The 15,588-nt window shown below is 36.7% G+C and overlaps 1 protein-coding gene across 1 annotated transcript in view; it reads left to right on the top strand.

Annotated features, from left to right (window-relative positions):
• MTAP (methylthioadenosine phosphorylase) overlaps positions 1-15,588 on the top strand; it is a 64,998-nt gene that overhangs the window by 10,481 nt on the left and 38,929 nt on the right. Inside the window, exons 2-4 of the mRNA XM_027839061.1 lie at positions 7,855-7,941; positions 9,562-9,620; positions 12,642-12,809. Coding sequence (XP_027694862.1) covers positions 7,855-7,941; positions 9,562-9,620; positions 12,642-12,809 — 314 coding nt within the window. The remainder of the gene's footprint in view (positions 1-7,854; positions 7,942-9,561; positions 9,621-12,641; positions 12,810-15,588) is intronic.

Raw genomic sequence — 15,588 nt, 5'->3', positions numbered from 1 at the left:
GCCTGAAATGCTCTCTCATCTCTGCCTATTGGCTTATGTGGTTTCCTTAAGTCTCAACTAAAATCCCATCTTTTTCAGGAAGACTCACATTTAATTCCTAACGTCTTCTTAATTGTAGTACCTTCTTTCTTTTAGTTTTTTTTTCTATTTATTTTGTGTATAGCTTGGATGAACATAATTGTTTACATATTGTCTCCCCCATTAGACTGTAAGCTCCTTGAGGGTAATGTCTATCTTTTGCCAATTTTTGTTTCCACAATACTTAGCACAGTGCCAGGAATATAGTATAAACAATAAATGTTTATTAGCTTCTGACTGGAAGGTGAACTGGAGTATGGAGAGACTTGAAACAAGGAGACAAAACAGCGGGCTATTGTTGTAGTCTAGGTGTGAGGGGTTAAAGCATGCACTAAGATGGTGGCAGTGTCAAAGAGATAAGAGGGCATATTCAAGAGATATTATGAAGGTAAAAGTGACAGGACTGTTTATCCTGTATATACCTTATTTGTACATATTTACATGCTTATTTTCTCTGCCTTGCCATTAGACTGTGAGCTTCTTGAGAGCAAGTACTGTCTTTTGCCACTTTCTGTATCCCCAAGTGCTTAGCACAGTGCCCAGCACATAGTAATAAATGTTTATTTACTGGCTGACTTGGCAACAGATTGTGAAGAGACCGGGATGACACTTAAATTTAGAGCCTGGGTAAGTGGGAAGATCATGGTGCTCTTCAACAGTAGGGGAGAAGTTTAGAAAGGGGGAAATTTTTTTGTGGGGAAGACATGTTGAATTTAAGATGTACAGGGAATTCAGTTGAGATGAACTATAGGTGTGAGTCTAGAAATTATGGAGAGAGATTAGGGCTGGATAAGTACATCAGAGAACCTTAGACATTGAGGTTCATTTAAATGTAAGTTACTTGGGAAATTTTCTTAGTTGTGTTGATATTAAGCTTCTAATAAAACTTTTTTTTAAAAAAAGATATATTTTCATGGGAAATGATTAGCGAAATAAAATATTTCAGTCAGCAAATATTAGTTAAGCACATTCTGTGTACAGAAATTTTGGAGTGGGCACCAAGCACAGGGAGACAGTATAGTGGGATAGAATGAGAAGTTTTGAGTCATGAAGATCTGAGTAGGAACTAATGTTTTCCCTCACATCCTCACATCAAACTTCAGTGTGACTATTGGCATATTAGACTTTCAGAGTTTCAGGTGTCTGCATAATGGCGGTAATAGTACCTGTGTTATCTGTCACCCTTACAGTGGTATTGTAAGGTTCAATTGGGAATGTATGTAAATTGTTTGGCAAGCATAAAAATGTTATAGAAATGTCATTTATTATAATTAGACTTGGAGACAGGTGACTCAGATTGTAATCCCAGCTGTACCTCTGATTTGACTTTGAAAGCCACTTTACCCATCTTCCCTTCATTTCTAAAATGAGGGGATTGGGCTAGATGGTTTCTAAGGCCCCTTCTGGCTCTAACAGCCTGTAATTCTACAAAGAAGGCATAGCCCCCACCAGAGCTTATGTCTTACTGAGGCAAATAAGACATGAACTTAAAATAACCGTGCCATGTGGTAAAATATAGTCGAGATATGAGGGTTACAAAGTGCTATCTGTATTCTACTAGAAAGTAAACTCCTTAAGGGCAGGAACTGAGTTTTTGTTTATTGTGTGTCCCCAGCACCTAGGATAGTGCTTCACATGTTAACAAATGAATGACTTTAGCAAGTTAAAGACTGAGCAAAACAATAAACAACACAGGTGAAAGGAGCAATATATATCTATCATATAATGGATTTGGCTTCCATTTTCTACTTAGTTAATATTTCTATGGCTTTTGAAAAATGTTTTAATAACTTGAACTTTACATGGTTTTAAATTGTACACATTTTATTTATGCTTCCAAGGCTGTACCACAAGGTGGCACCAAAGTGCAAGAAATAGCTGTGTCAGCCCTGAAGGGCACTAGGAGTCTGATCATCCAGCAAAGCCATGCAGAGATTCGGTCTGTTTTTAAGAGATGGGCTTGATTAAGTTTAATTTTCTATAATGTAGTAGCCACTGAGTTAAATTAGAACTGGTAGAATTTATGGCTTCAGTCACAGATAGTAGAATTTCAGATGTGGAAAGGAACCTTGAAAAATGATCTAGTTCAGAAGTTCTTAATCTGGAGTCTGGAAAATGAGGAGAGGCATAGACACAGATATACATAAGAGAGATAACTATTTCACCAAATTGGTTTTCTTTCTAATCATATGTATTTTATCTTATACATTTAAAAACAACATTCTGAGAAATCCATAAGCTTCACCAGACTGCCAGAGGGGACCTTGACACCAAAAAGTTTAAAAACCTCAGATCTAGACTAACCTCATCATTTTACTAATGAGAATTAAGTCCAGAGAGGTTGCCTGTGTTCACATAGTTCCTTAGTGAAAAGGCCAAGCCAACAGCCTCTATAATTTGTCCTTCTGAAAAGCTTTAGTTGGTTCACTTTAGACATTCTTTATTTCTACCATCATTATTTTTGTTGTGCAAGATTGGTACTGAGAGTTCTTTTCCCCTGATAAATATTCACTTTTGAAGTTAAAAAGTAATTTCACAAAATTCTAGTGACCCTCCCCCTACCCTATATCTGCTTCTAAAATGTTTTTAACAATGGAAAGATTCCAGAACTCTTCTAAACCAGGTTATGGGTGCTAAAAATGAAATAAAAAAGACTTTTAGACACAGTCTTCATGTCCAGGATGTCTTTTTTTTTTTTTTTTTTTTTTGGTGAGGTAATTGGGGTTAAGTGACTTGCCCAGAGTCACACAACCAGTGAGTGTTATGTGTCTGAGGCCAGATTTGAACTCAGGTCCTCCTCACTCCAGGGCTGGTGCTCTATGCCTGCAATACTTAGTGCCCCCCAGGATGTCTTAAAGGGCAAATTTGATGGTTCTCTTTTTGTTCTTCTTTTTCTTTTGTGCTCATCCCAATTTTATTTACCTTTAAATGCTCTTCTCAAATCCCATCATGACAAGCTTTCCTCAACTTATATCTGCTCAGATCTCATTTCCTTGCACTGTGGGTTGCATTTAGTCCTTGTACATTGTAGCAGCACTTGGTGCTATACTATTTTGGGGATGATGTTTAATTGTACCCTGTGTTAATTCCTCTCCATGAGGACCATTTTCTTTTACATCCTATGTCTATGACAGTGTTGGTCATGTAGTTAATGATCAATATATATTGTATCAATCAATTCATCAATATTTATTAAGTGCCTGTGCAAAGCTTTGGAAGATTATAAAATGCTTTGAGGAAATTTGAAGGTAAAGATAGATTTAATGAATTTTAAAAGTGAAGTTATCAAAAAAATTTTAGGAAAAATTTATTTAGGGTAAAACTTGGGAAGAGGATTGTACTGCGATCCTTGAGACCTAGTCTGTAATTCTGACCTTACCCATGTAACTAATAAGCTATATGACTTTGGGCAAGTCACCCGACCCGACCGCTCTGGATAGAAGTTTTCTCATGTGAAAAATGAAGGAATTGAATTCTGTCTATTTAACTTGGATTATGAATATGGAGAAAAAAAAAACTGAGAAGACACCAGTAACTGTTGGTCTGTATGTCTGCTTTCTTATTCTTATTTAAAAAAAAAAAAAAGATGGGACACAGTAGAAAGAGGCCTGGACTTGAATTGGGAAGACCTGATGCTACCTGTAACAGTCTCTGGCCATATGATTAGTGAACTGATAGAGCTTCAGTTTTCTCTTTTGTAAAAGGAGAATAATAGCATCAGTATTACCTCCTACTATTGTGAGGAAAACTGTGCTTTCCAAACTTGAAAGGGCTATTATCTATGCATATATCAAGGTTATCCTTGATGAAAAAACCTGAGAAAGGAACACAAAGGTTTTTTTACAGGTAATCTTTTCTGAAGCATGTTACATTCTTATTGTCCACAGAGCTAACTGAGCTGAGAAGTAGAGAAAATAAGACAATATTGTGTTTTGCTTTGTTTTGTTTTAATTTCAAGAAAGTATCTGACTGAGTAATCAGGGTGTCTCATACAGATGTCAAAATCATTCACAATTCCATGACATGTTTCTGTGTAGATCATTGTTATTCAATGATCTGATTAATATTGACATTAAGATGATGACTTTAGGAGACTGATGATGAAGCATGCCTCCTGTCTCTTGGCAGATATTTGATGCAGACAGAGATGCAGAGTATGACGATCAGACATGGCCATGTATTGAGTTGCCTTCCTATTCTATACTTATTTGTTATAGGGTTAGGGAGCTTATTTGAAGGATATAAGTTTGGCAGGTAGTAATAGATGACATTAATAAAATATAAAATGCACAGAAGAAAACAGTGGAGTTCAGAAGGGGACATAAACAGGGTAGTTTTATATACATTTAAATAAACTGTTAGAGACAGTCTCACATTCAGTGCTTTTTTGTTCTTTGTTGAAATGTTGGTGTTTTTATTCCTCAGTAATCTTCATAATAAAAAGAAAAAAATTTGATTTGGCATTAAGCGAAGTCTTAATATGTATTCACCCAAAGTGTTCACCAGTTAAGGGCCAAAAGAAGCAAGGCCTACCATTGATGATGAAGTCCTCCAAGGTCTCCTATTCACAGATGATATGGTGCTGATAATTCATTGAGTCTTAGAACACTAAAAATGTTCTTGAGAAAAAATAAAGTGTGGAAAATTCATATTGGCCAAGCTGTGGCATGTAGCTGGATGAGCAGTGTGTATCTGGGACAAAAGCTTGCAATGGAATAATGAACTAGTACAGTACTAGAGTTGCAGGAGGCAATCAGGCTGATTGCATTTGGGAAATCATGCAGTGTTTTCAAATTGCTGCCTGCTGCAAAAACCTACCTCAAACACCAATATTCTTCTGACAGTGTTTAATGGCTGTGAATCATTGGACACCAAGGCTCCAAAACAATTAAAACTTCAAATAACCCAAAGACAAGCAAGGAAAAGTGATAAGGTGAATGGAACATGAACAAGTTATAGCCTTTTGCCTGTGACTACTTCCTGTGTTCAGGAAGTGATACGATACCAAGGGCTTATGTGATCAGAAAAGGAAGTGGTCCAGTCATGTAACAATGAAAGAAAATGTATGTGGTATTCTCATACCACAAACTGAAGATGTATGAGTAATACTCTCATAACACTTGGAGTGGCATCATCATCATTCCAAGATAATATAGTGAAAGCCTCCTATACTTTGTATGGCTCTTTGTAGAAGGTGTATGAGAAAATAAGGAAAAGAATTTTTCAGGATGAGAAATCAATCAGTTAGCATTTATTAAGTACCCAATGTATGCTGAGTGCTATTTTAGGCACTAGAGAATGCAAAAATCAAACAAAGTGGTCTTTTCAGGAGTTTTCTATTCTATTGAGGAAAGCAACATGCATACCTGTAAGTAAATACAAGGTAATTATTTCAGGGATAAGAGTAATTAGCAGTTTTAATGGGGTGGGGAGTCATCAGTAAAGCTCTCTTGTAGGAGATATTTGAGGTGAGCTTTGAAGAAAGGTAGGGAATCTAGCAGAGGCAGAGATGAAAAGAGAGTATTCCAAGCATTAAAGATAACTTATGCAAAGGCAACAGAGAAGGAAAATTATAATGTTGTGTGCCAGACTGCAATGGAATAGAATATTTTGCCATAACAAATGATGAAAAAGGATGGTTTCAGAGAAACCTGAGAGGATTTTTATGAACTGATGCAGTGATGTGAGCAGAACCAGGAAGACAGTTCATATGACTACTACATCATAAAGAAAAACAACAGTGAAAGACTTAAGGAGTATGATCAGTGCAATGGCCAGTTGCAACTCCAGGAGACTATTGGGTCATGCTTTCCATCTTTTTTGCATAAGGGTAGTAGAGTAGGGCACCTAGATGGCACAGTGAATGTAGCACCAGGCCTGGAGTCAGGAAGACCTGAATTCAGATCCAGCTTCAGACACTTAATACCTGTGACTGTAAGTCACTTAACCCTGTTTGCTTCTGTTTTCCTCATCTGTAAAATGAGCTGGAGAAGGAAATGGCAAACCACTTCTGTGTCTTTGCCAAGAAAACCCCAAATGGGGTCATGAAGAGTCGGACACAGTTGAAATGACTACCGTAGATTAGAGATGGAGAGACACACATTTTCAAACCCATCCAATACCTGGATTTGTTTTGCTTCACTGACTTGTTACTGGGGGGAGGGGTTAAAGGGGAGTGAGTGTTGAGGATGAACAGTAGTGAAACTTTAAAAAGGGGGGAAGAAAAGAATGTCAATGAAACACTTAAATTTGAGTTTTGGAGTTCAAGGAAGTTCTAAAGAGGACTCAGGCAATCTGGGTAATGCTGGCACTACCATGTTGTAATCGCATTATTTGGGGAAAAAAAAAGAAACAAATTGTCGGTAGTTAGGAGTGGGAAGCTAAGCCAACATAGCAGGCATTTACTTTGTTGTAGACAATCCTTTTTTTGTTATTTTTTTTTGTGTATTGAGATATTCATGTTAATTACATGTTAATTTTTACAAAGTTCCTAATAAGAAAGAAAAATCTTTTAAAAAAGACTACTTTAATACCTTATGGATACCATGTATACCTTATTTAATACCATGGAGATGGCCCTGGGTTCTTGAACTCAGTTGAATAGAAGCTCTGACAGGTTCTACAAAGCTGGAAGGTCTTTGAGTATAGGCTCAGCTAGGAGCAACGTAGCAAAATTTGAAGAGGCTTAGCAGCAGATTTTACCATGAAGTGGGTTTTTTTGTTTGTTTGTTTTTTGGAGGTGGGGGGAGGCAAGACACACAACTCAGGAAGACAGCTAAGACAGATTATGCTCTACATTGGAGGGAGATATACTGAATTGACACAGGACTCACTGATTCTTGAAGTATAAGGAATACTGAGCTCTTAAGTAGGTGGAGGAAGAAGAGAACAGAACTCTTCTAAGAAGGTTTACTATCTTAAGGGAATAAAAAGTACCTTTCTCCTAGTAATTTAAACTTCCTCATTTCATTTCATTAAACCATTAGCAACAAATTCTGAGTTAGCTACTTTATTCTGTATATAGGGTAGGCATTTACCTCAATAGTTACATTAAAAAAAAAAAAAAAAGCAGGTGCCAAAGTATACCTGGGCTAATGTCTTCCTAAAAGTTTCAGTCCTTCCAATTGGCTTGAACTTTAGCAGTGGTTATAGAGAGAAGATGGCAGCATACTCACAAGTTTAAAGGAAGTAAGGAAATAAGTATTTATTAAATAATTACTGTGTGCTAAGTACTGGGGATACACATATGAGCAAAAAGAAAGATAGCTTCTGCCCTCAAGGTTCTTATCTTTTAACAAGAAACAACACAAAAAAAGGGACCTGAAAACCAGGATTGAGAGGGGTGAAGGGAGAGATGAAGGAAGAGGGCATGGTTTTGAAATCAATAATGGGAAAAGGCTGGGAAGGGAATGAAGGCTGGCTTGGGCCTCTCCACAAAATGGAGGCCCCAGGATGAACTCAGCAAGAAGAGAAGGGGTGGGCCTTGAGAAGGCCTCGTGGGTAGCTGCACTTTCCCGAATGAGGAAGCCCCAAGCACTGTGGAAGTTCTGCGATAAGATAGCAACAGAGGCATGGTTTTGAATTCTGGAAGTCAATTAAAGGGCTAACAAGGGAAGTAAGGCTGCTATAGGCTCTTCCTCAGAATAGGGACCTGGTAGGAACTCAACAATGGAAGAAGAGGACAGGCCTTGAAGAGGGATAAAGGAATCATGAATAATTGTTTCTTAAGATTGTATTATGACAAACCACATGATCTTTTTTTCTTTTTTTCCTTAGATTGGGATTATTGGTGGAACTGGTCTGGATGATCCTGAAATTTTAGAAGGAAGAACTGAAAAATATGTTGACACACCATATGGCAAGGTTGATATCTTAAATCAAGTGTTGCTTATTTTTTCTCTTGGATGTTTTGATTTTTTAAAGTGATGACTGCATTTCCTTACAAAACCTCCATATTATTTACCATATTTATTGATGTCCCCAAATGTAGACCATGCCACTAAATTGAGATATTTTTTGAAAGCGGAAAAAATGTATATACTAACTAAAAAATAACAACTATAGGCCACATTCACATTTTACACAAGCTAGATTTGAGGAGAATGTATGGCTTGTTTTCCAAACTGAATATGGATATGCCAGAGTTTACATACCAATGTAGCAATATCATTAGATTCTGGGTACCTTAATCATCTATGGTGACAGCAAGTAATGAGATAAAAAACAAATCCTTAACAGAAATGTGAAAGAAACTAATACCTTTCCAGAGATAAAAAGTTAGAATTAACATTGAGTGAAAAGGAAAGGAACTCACTCAACTAAAACCCAAACAAAACAAAAGCTTGTCCATTCTGATGAAATACTCCAGAAGTAGGAAAATAGATATGAGTTGAGACTCAAAACTTCCCAGTTCTTTGGTTTACAGAGTAACTGTTATGTCATCTCCTTTGAACTAGTTCTGTAAAGCACAGTAACCCCCATTATTAGTAACTTCCCAAATTTCTTTAACCTATATAATACTTCAGGTATTAGACCTTAGATAAAAAAATCTTTTATTTTCATATGTTTAGGTGTAATTTCTGGCTGGTTTTCAATAATAATTGAAAAAATTCATTATTTTAAATAAGAAATTTCAAATGTTATTATTGGCAATGTTAAGTTAAGGACTTACATGTTGGCATCATAAGAAGGCATAGTTTGGGGTTTTTTTGTTAGAATATACAGAGAAGATAGGAAATGGTAAATAATTCTTAAGAGACCCATCTCACTTCAGTGAAGGTAAAACTGAACTTAATTGTAAAATAATGGCATGATCATAGAATCAAATCTAGACCTGCAAAGGACCCCTAGGCACCATCTAGTCCTACCTTCTCATATTGTTTTTTTAGGCCATTAGCAAAAAGTCACAGCTTTCATTTTTCTAGATTTGTTTTTTTTTTCCTTTCTTTTTTTTTTCTTATTTCACATACTCGACATAAGGGGAACCCTTGAGGGTTCTCTGAGCATGTTTTGACAATTTTAAAAAATCATACCTCTAGTCGGTTTGAAGGATCTTTTTTTTCCCCTACTCTACCAAAACCTAGTAGTTCTTACTTGGGTGTGTTATTCAGTGTCTGGGTTAGGTGGCTTAATAAGAACATGAGACTAGAAGGAGACTAGATTGATCTGCACAGAGGCTGTCTCACTTGGTACAGAAGTACATGTACATGCCTTACAAGGCTGAATGTGCTTCCAGCCAGTAGGCAAGAGAATTTAAACCATTGACCACAGAGAGGATCAATGAAGAAACCATGAATAGCCCCATTAAAACTCCTGGAAAACTCAGATCACCTGTTCACCTGGCAGTGTAGAGTTTTCATGTGTGAAGGTAGAAATTTTTTTTGTCATAGGCTGTCTTCTCAGGATGAATTATTGTCTTAAAAATGGTGATCTTTTAATTTCTCACCAATGTCTCATGTCCTTTTCTTTCTGTATCACGTGCAGCCATCAGATGCCTTGATTTTGGGGAAGATAAAAAATGTTGACTGTGTCCTGCTTGCAAGGTAAGGAATCACAGATTTAGAGCTAGAAAGGACCTTAGAGGCCATGGAATCCAACCCCTCCTTTTACAGATGATGAAATTGAGACCCAGAGAGGTTAAGTGATTTGTCCAAGGCATCAGTTAATAAAGTAGCAGCAACAATGGTCTGCAGAGATGGGATTTGAACCCAGGTTCTATGACTGCAAATCTGGTCAAATCCTTTTCATTGTGCCACACTGCCTCCAGTTATAACTTTAAGGTTTATTTTATTTTATTTTAAGTAGGATTTGACATTTTTTAAAAATCTTTTTTGGCAAGGAGGGAAATAAGGGTCTTGCCCTTTAAAGTATTATCAGTATTTTCTTTTGAACTTCAGCTAAATGTCAAATTAAAATTGCCTGTTGGTTAATCTCTCAGTGTTACCCAAAACCTTGCAAAATGGCAAAAGTTAAAATGTGGTGAATCTAGTGAAGCCACAGTCCTGTTGGCTTATCTCCTTAAAATGAAAGATTTTCAAAATGAAGGCATTTACTTCTGGGATGATAAAATAAAACTTGTTTGTTTTTAGATTGAAAAAGTGGTGATGAGTGCTTTCCTTGACCAAAAAGATCACTGAGTGGAGTCAGAATTGGATGGCTCCTCAGATTTCAGTTAGAAGAGCTGATTTCTTGTAGTCTTGTTCTTTTTGACTTTTCTGCCACAGAATGGTCAGTTTTGAAAGAAAGCATTTTTTGATTATTTAATCAGTGCTCTCTTTTGTGGTGTTGGTATGTTCTGTTGGTAGTTGTTAAAGCTTAAACTCATGAATTGATGAAGGTTTCACTTCCTCCTCCCATTTTATAATGGTATGCTTAATTTGAGTTGAGTAAGTTATTGGTTACCCTGAAGCGTTCTTAATATTTTGTCTCCACAACTATACCAGAGCTGTCCTTGTTTATAGAATATGAATGTCATAGCTGTGGGATTTATAGTCAGTTTTAGGCTCATTTGTCCTTTATCCAAGTCCTTTATTATCACCTATCTGGTATATATTTTCATTGGTTGGTTTCCTATCACTAGAAATTTTTTTTCCCTTCAGTTTCAAATGTGTCTAAACTACATAATAGCTATAAAATTTCTGTCTCCTCAAAAGAAAAAAAAAGTTATATTACATGTCCAAAAATATGAGTCAAACTACATTTCTGTAAAGGAACCACTTCCCTTAGTGGGATAAACCTATTTTAAAATTATCAGTGGGCCTGTGGTTTTATCTGAGTGAACCTATGTTCCTTTTACCAGAGATTAAGTTGAGTTTTGCATTTTTGCACCATGATAAATCACATGATGTAGTTTTTCTCTCTTGAAGTGTTAGTGAATCAGGATGAATGTGAAGTGGGCTTAGATTAATCAGATAGTCCTAAACAAGTGTGTCTCTGGTTGTATGCAGATTCTTTCACTTTTTCAAATACTATTCAAAATAAATGCTAGAAAGAAAAGCACATCAATAAAGTATTTAAAAATACACAGAATAAAAAGAAATTAGAGTGGTACGAACAAGGCAGTTTTGTTACTACGTCACTAAACGTATGATATAATTTCAAAATATACAAGCTTTTTTTGTTCTTTGTATTTTGAAATACTTGTGGTTGTAAAGTTCATAGCAGAAAATTTTTTAAAAAGTAAATCCTAAATTTCATAGGTGCTATCGTTAGCTAATTATAATCAATCATTCATGGTGCTTTTAAAAATAATTTGGCACATAAAAATTAGGTTTGTTACAATGGCATTCAAAAGAGAAATCTAAAAGATTTGACTTGTGTTTTTTCTAATGGTGAGCACTTAAGGCTTTTTGTGATTCTTCTAACAGCCCGGCACAGTACCAAGGGCAGGATGTTAATGTATATTACGTACAAGGGGTGAATGTAAACACCCACTAAGCAAAAGTAGGATTGTTTGTACAGTTATCCCTTCTACATCACGATTTTTCCCATCCTGGTTTCAATATATTTAGGGTCAGCATAAGAAATTAAATGAGAATTTGGAGGGAGTTTTGCAGAAGCTGCAGGTGACACATGAAGGCCAGCAGCCAACACAGATCCTATGACCAAATACTTCACCCCAATTTTACAATAAGGTACTGTGAACACCCCAAAAAAGAAAAAGAAAAAAATCTGACTTCTTCTATGGTACGGGCCAAAATATTTTACATGGATTTTCCAGATCGCAGGGGTGCCGCGCCCCTAACATCCAAGATGTGAAAGGGATAACTGTACTGATAAAATTTGCCTGAGATATCTGGATGCTTTTAAAAATTTTACCTCTGGGAGCAACAAGGTAGTGCAATGGATAGAGCACTGGCCCTGAAGTCAAGAGGACGTGAGTTCAAATCCAGCTTTGAGACACTTAACTAGCTATGTGACATTGGGAGGTCACTTATCCCCAGTTGCCTCCAAAAACAAAACAAAACTTCACCTCAGGCTTTTTTCTTTTCTGGTCATAACCACCTCACCCCACCCTCAGGATTTGAGGTTTGGAGTATTCATAATAATACTTTTGATAGTTACCTCTTTGATGATAAGCTAAATAGACATTTAAAGGTTAAGGAACCCTATAATACCCTGCCACTATCATAAAGAAAAGAAGGAATGGTCCTGGTCCTACCTGGTACCTTGAGCATGTCTGCCTTTAAGAAAGCAGAAATGTTAAATAATCTGTATGCTTCACAAACCTTAACGTGCCATATAAATGTCAGATGTACTACTATTTCTATCTTGTATTATTCTTTATGGGAAAATCAACTTTATTTAAATAATAAAGTCTTCATAAGAATATAATAGTAACAATAATGCATAGTAATGGGCATTTTACTTCTGTAATTTAAAAAAAGATCTTAGGAACAGTTAGGTGGCACAGTGGTGTCAGGAGGACCAAAATTCAAATGTGACGTGAGACATTAGCTGTATGATCCTGGGCAAGTCATTTAACCCCATGTGATTCTTCCTCCTACACCCCCCCCCCCAAAAAAAGGCCTGTGCTTTCTTCCTCTTTTGTCTCTTTCCTGTAGACATGGAAGGCAGCATACCATCATGCCTTCAAATATCAACTTCCAAGCAAACATCTGGGCCTTAAAGGAAGAGGGCTGCACTCACGTTATAGTGACTACTGCTTGTGGCTCTTTAAGGGAAGAAATTCAACCTGGAGACATTGTCATAATTGATCAGTTTATTGACAGGTAAGGAGTTATTTTTTGTTGTTGTTTGCTTTTTGTTTTTGTTTTGTTTTTCTAAGAAGCTTCAAACTCCTGTAAGATCATGAGTCATTAGGTAGTATGTGAGAAAATGCCTTTCCTCTGCTGGATGGGTGTAATCAGGCTTGAGTAGTCATGTTTAAAATGCAGGTGTGGGGCAAGGAACATTTTAGGGTGTTAAAAAAAATAGTGTCAAGAATTCAGATGCTATTGTTTCTGTAAAGATCAGTTACTACCTCAAGCCCTGGCAGTAGGCAAAGTTCTGAGTCTGTACTGGATTCCCAAAAAAGATGGGGATGAATTGGAGGACAAAATGTAGACAATAATGGTGATTTCAGGACCTAAAGTTACTGGGGAATCGTAACAGAGGTGTTAGGTAAATTAGATAAGGAATGAATATTAAGCTCAATTCTAGAAGTGGGATGGATATTAACTTTATAGCTATAAATAATTACCGTTCTATATCCCAAACTCTTTTGTCCTCTGTAGTAAAAGTAGGTTTGGCAGGACTTTTGCTGGACTCAAATAACTTTTTAAGGGGTGGTGCAGAGAAATCAGATGAAACTGTAAATCTGTTTATGTACAACTTGCTATTCCTTTGAAATACATAATAAAGTTATCTTGGAACTTTTTTCTTTCCTCCCTTCCCCCCCAAGAGGCTACCATTGGACGTGTGTGTGTGTGTGTGTGTGTGTAAGTAAAAGCTCTGTATACATACTTCAATTTATCGGTTCTTTTTTCTGGATGTAGATAGCATTTTCCTTCATAGGTCCTTTGTAGTTAATTTGGGTATTTATAAAAGTCAAAATGACTTAGTTGCTCAAAGTAACATTGCTGTTACTGTGTACAGTGTTCTCTTGGTTCTGCTCATTTCCCTCTTCATTATTTCATACAAGTCTTTCTATGTCCTTCTAAGATCACTGTAATTATGTAGCCTTCAATTTGGGAGAGGAATGGGGGGGGTGTATGTGTGCTGGAATTATAGTCAGGAAGACTTTTGGTACTTATATTTTTTGAGACTCTAGGCAAGATTTTTCTGTCTTCTTAAAGAGTTCCCACAGTGACAAAAATCAAGGTACTTGGAATATTGATATACATTTTAGGATTTTATCCCCAGAGTACTGTGATATATAAAGCATGTAAAGATGAAGAGGTTTTGTTTTGGTCTCACAGAGAAGCATGAAAACATATCTGTATTCTCAAGATAGCCATTTCACAGGGATCAGCATTGTGCATGCCCTTCCACATATAAGCTTTCAAAATGAGAGTGGCCACATCAGATTTGTATGACCTCAAAAACATTGATGAAGTCTCACAGCCTATGTTGAGATTTTTTATATTCTGAACATCAGTCCTCCATCTTATTCAACATTCCAAACTATAAAATGCTGAAAATCTCTGTGTGTGTGTAAAATGGAGCTAGTTGGGTGAGGGTGTGACTGCCATAAATTTGAATTTACAGGAAAGTTTCTTAACTGGCATTTTAAAATGAGATTAACCATTTCTCATTTCTAATTGTGATTGATGAAACAGGATTAAGTAAAACATACTTGTCAGAAACTCAGATAACAAAGGACTATGTTATCTTTTTCATCTCTGTATTACCCCGCCCCAAAAAAGGGGAAAAAAAACCTTCATAAAGTTGCTATTTCACAATAACAAACTTCTTGAATTGTCCTTTGCTCCAGTTCCCAGCTTTGTGGAGTCACTATAACCCGACGTATTCCATTTAAATGGTAGTGACTTTTAGCCAGAACTGCTTGGTCATGGAGGGTTATAATTCATTCATTTAACAAGCATTTATTAAGTGGCTACTTCTACACAGTACAAAATATTCTCTGCACTCAAGAAGTTTACATTTCAGGATGTATGTATAAAAGGGAGGGAGGGGAGAGAATAATACATATCAATAAAAGGTGATTTTTTGAAAGGTTTCAAGGACACTAACAGCTGGTTTGAATCAGGACAGGCCTGTGAGTAGGAGGTGACATTTTAACTGAACTTTTAAGGAAGCTAGCAATTCTAAGAGGCAAATGTAAGTAAAGAGTTTATTCCATGCACAGGCAACAGAATATGAGAGGTCGAACTTGTGTACAAGGCAGGTCAGTCGTGAGTAGAATACAGAGATCATGCAGGAAAGTAGTATGAAATCAGTTGGAAGAAGAATGTGAAGCCAGAATATAAAACATTTTAAAAGACACAGAGGAGTTTGTATTTTATCCTGGTGGTAGTAGGAGGACATAGAACTTCTTGAGCAGGGCAATGATGTGGTTGAACTGTACCTTAGGAGTATCAATTTGGCAACTGTGTGGAGGATACCTATCTTAGCAACCATGGACCGGTATCCTGAGGCAAGGCTGGAGTGTTTTCTCTCCTTCAGTTCTAGATGATCTGTCCAGAATATGATGCTCTGGTGAGGCAAGCCTGTCTCCCCCTGCCACCCCACTTCCCACCCCACCACAGTCATAAAGAGGTTGAAGAACTAGTAATTAATGTCTCCTACAAGATTCTCTTGAGGTCCCAGGAATCTTGTTCTCCTTTCTCACAGTTTACTGGGCCAGATTTTCCTCTTGTAGCATATTCCTTTATTGTTATATCATTTCTTTCTCATTTTTTGGTAGAGATGGCCTTAGTGATACTTTGCCCTATCTCTTTACTTCTGTTCTTTGGGTGGGGGGGGGGGGGGGGGAGAAAGGTTGTTTCCAAGATTATTTTCCTTTTCTAAATAAGGTTTTTAAGCCCAGTGGAGTTAGTGTTTTACAAG

The sequence above is a fragment of the Vombatus ursinus genome, unplaced genomic scaffold (genome assembly GCF_900497805.2).
Source record: "Vombatus ursinus unplaced genomic scaffold, bare-nosed wombat genome assembly UNPS02014832.1, whole genome shotgun sequence".
NCBI classification, from domain to species: Eukaryota; Metazoa; Chordata; class Mammalia; order Diprotodontia; family Vombatidae; genus Vombatus; species Vombatus ursinus.
The sequence above is the reverse complement of the archived record's forward strand: the minus strand, read 5'-3'. Positions and strand labels throughout refer to the sequence as shown.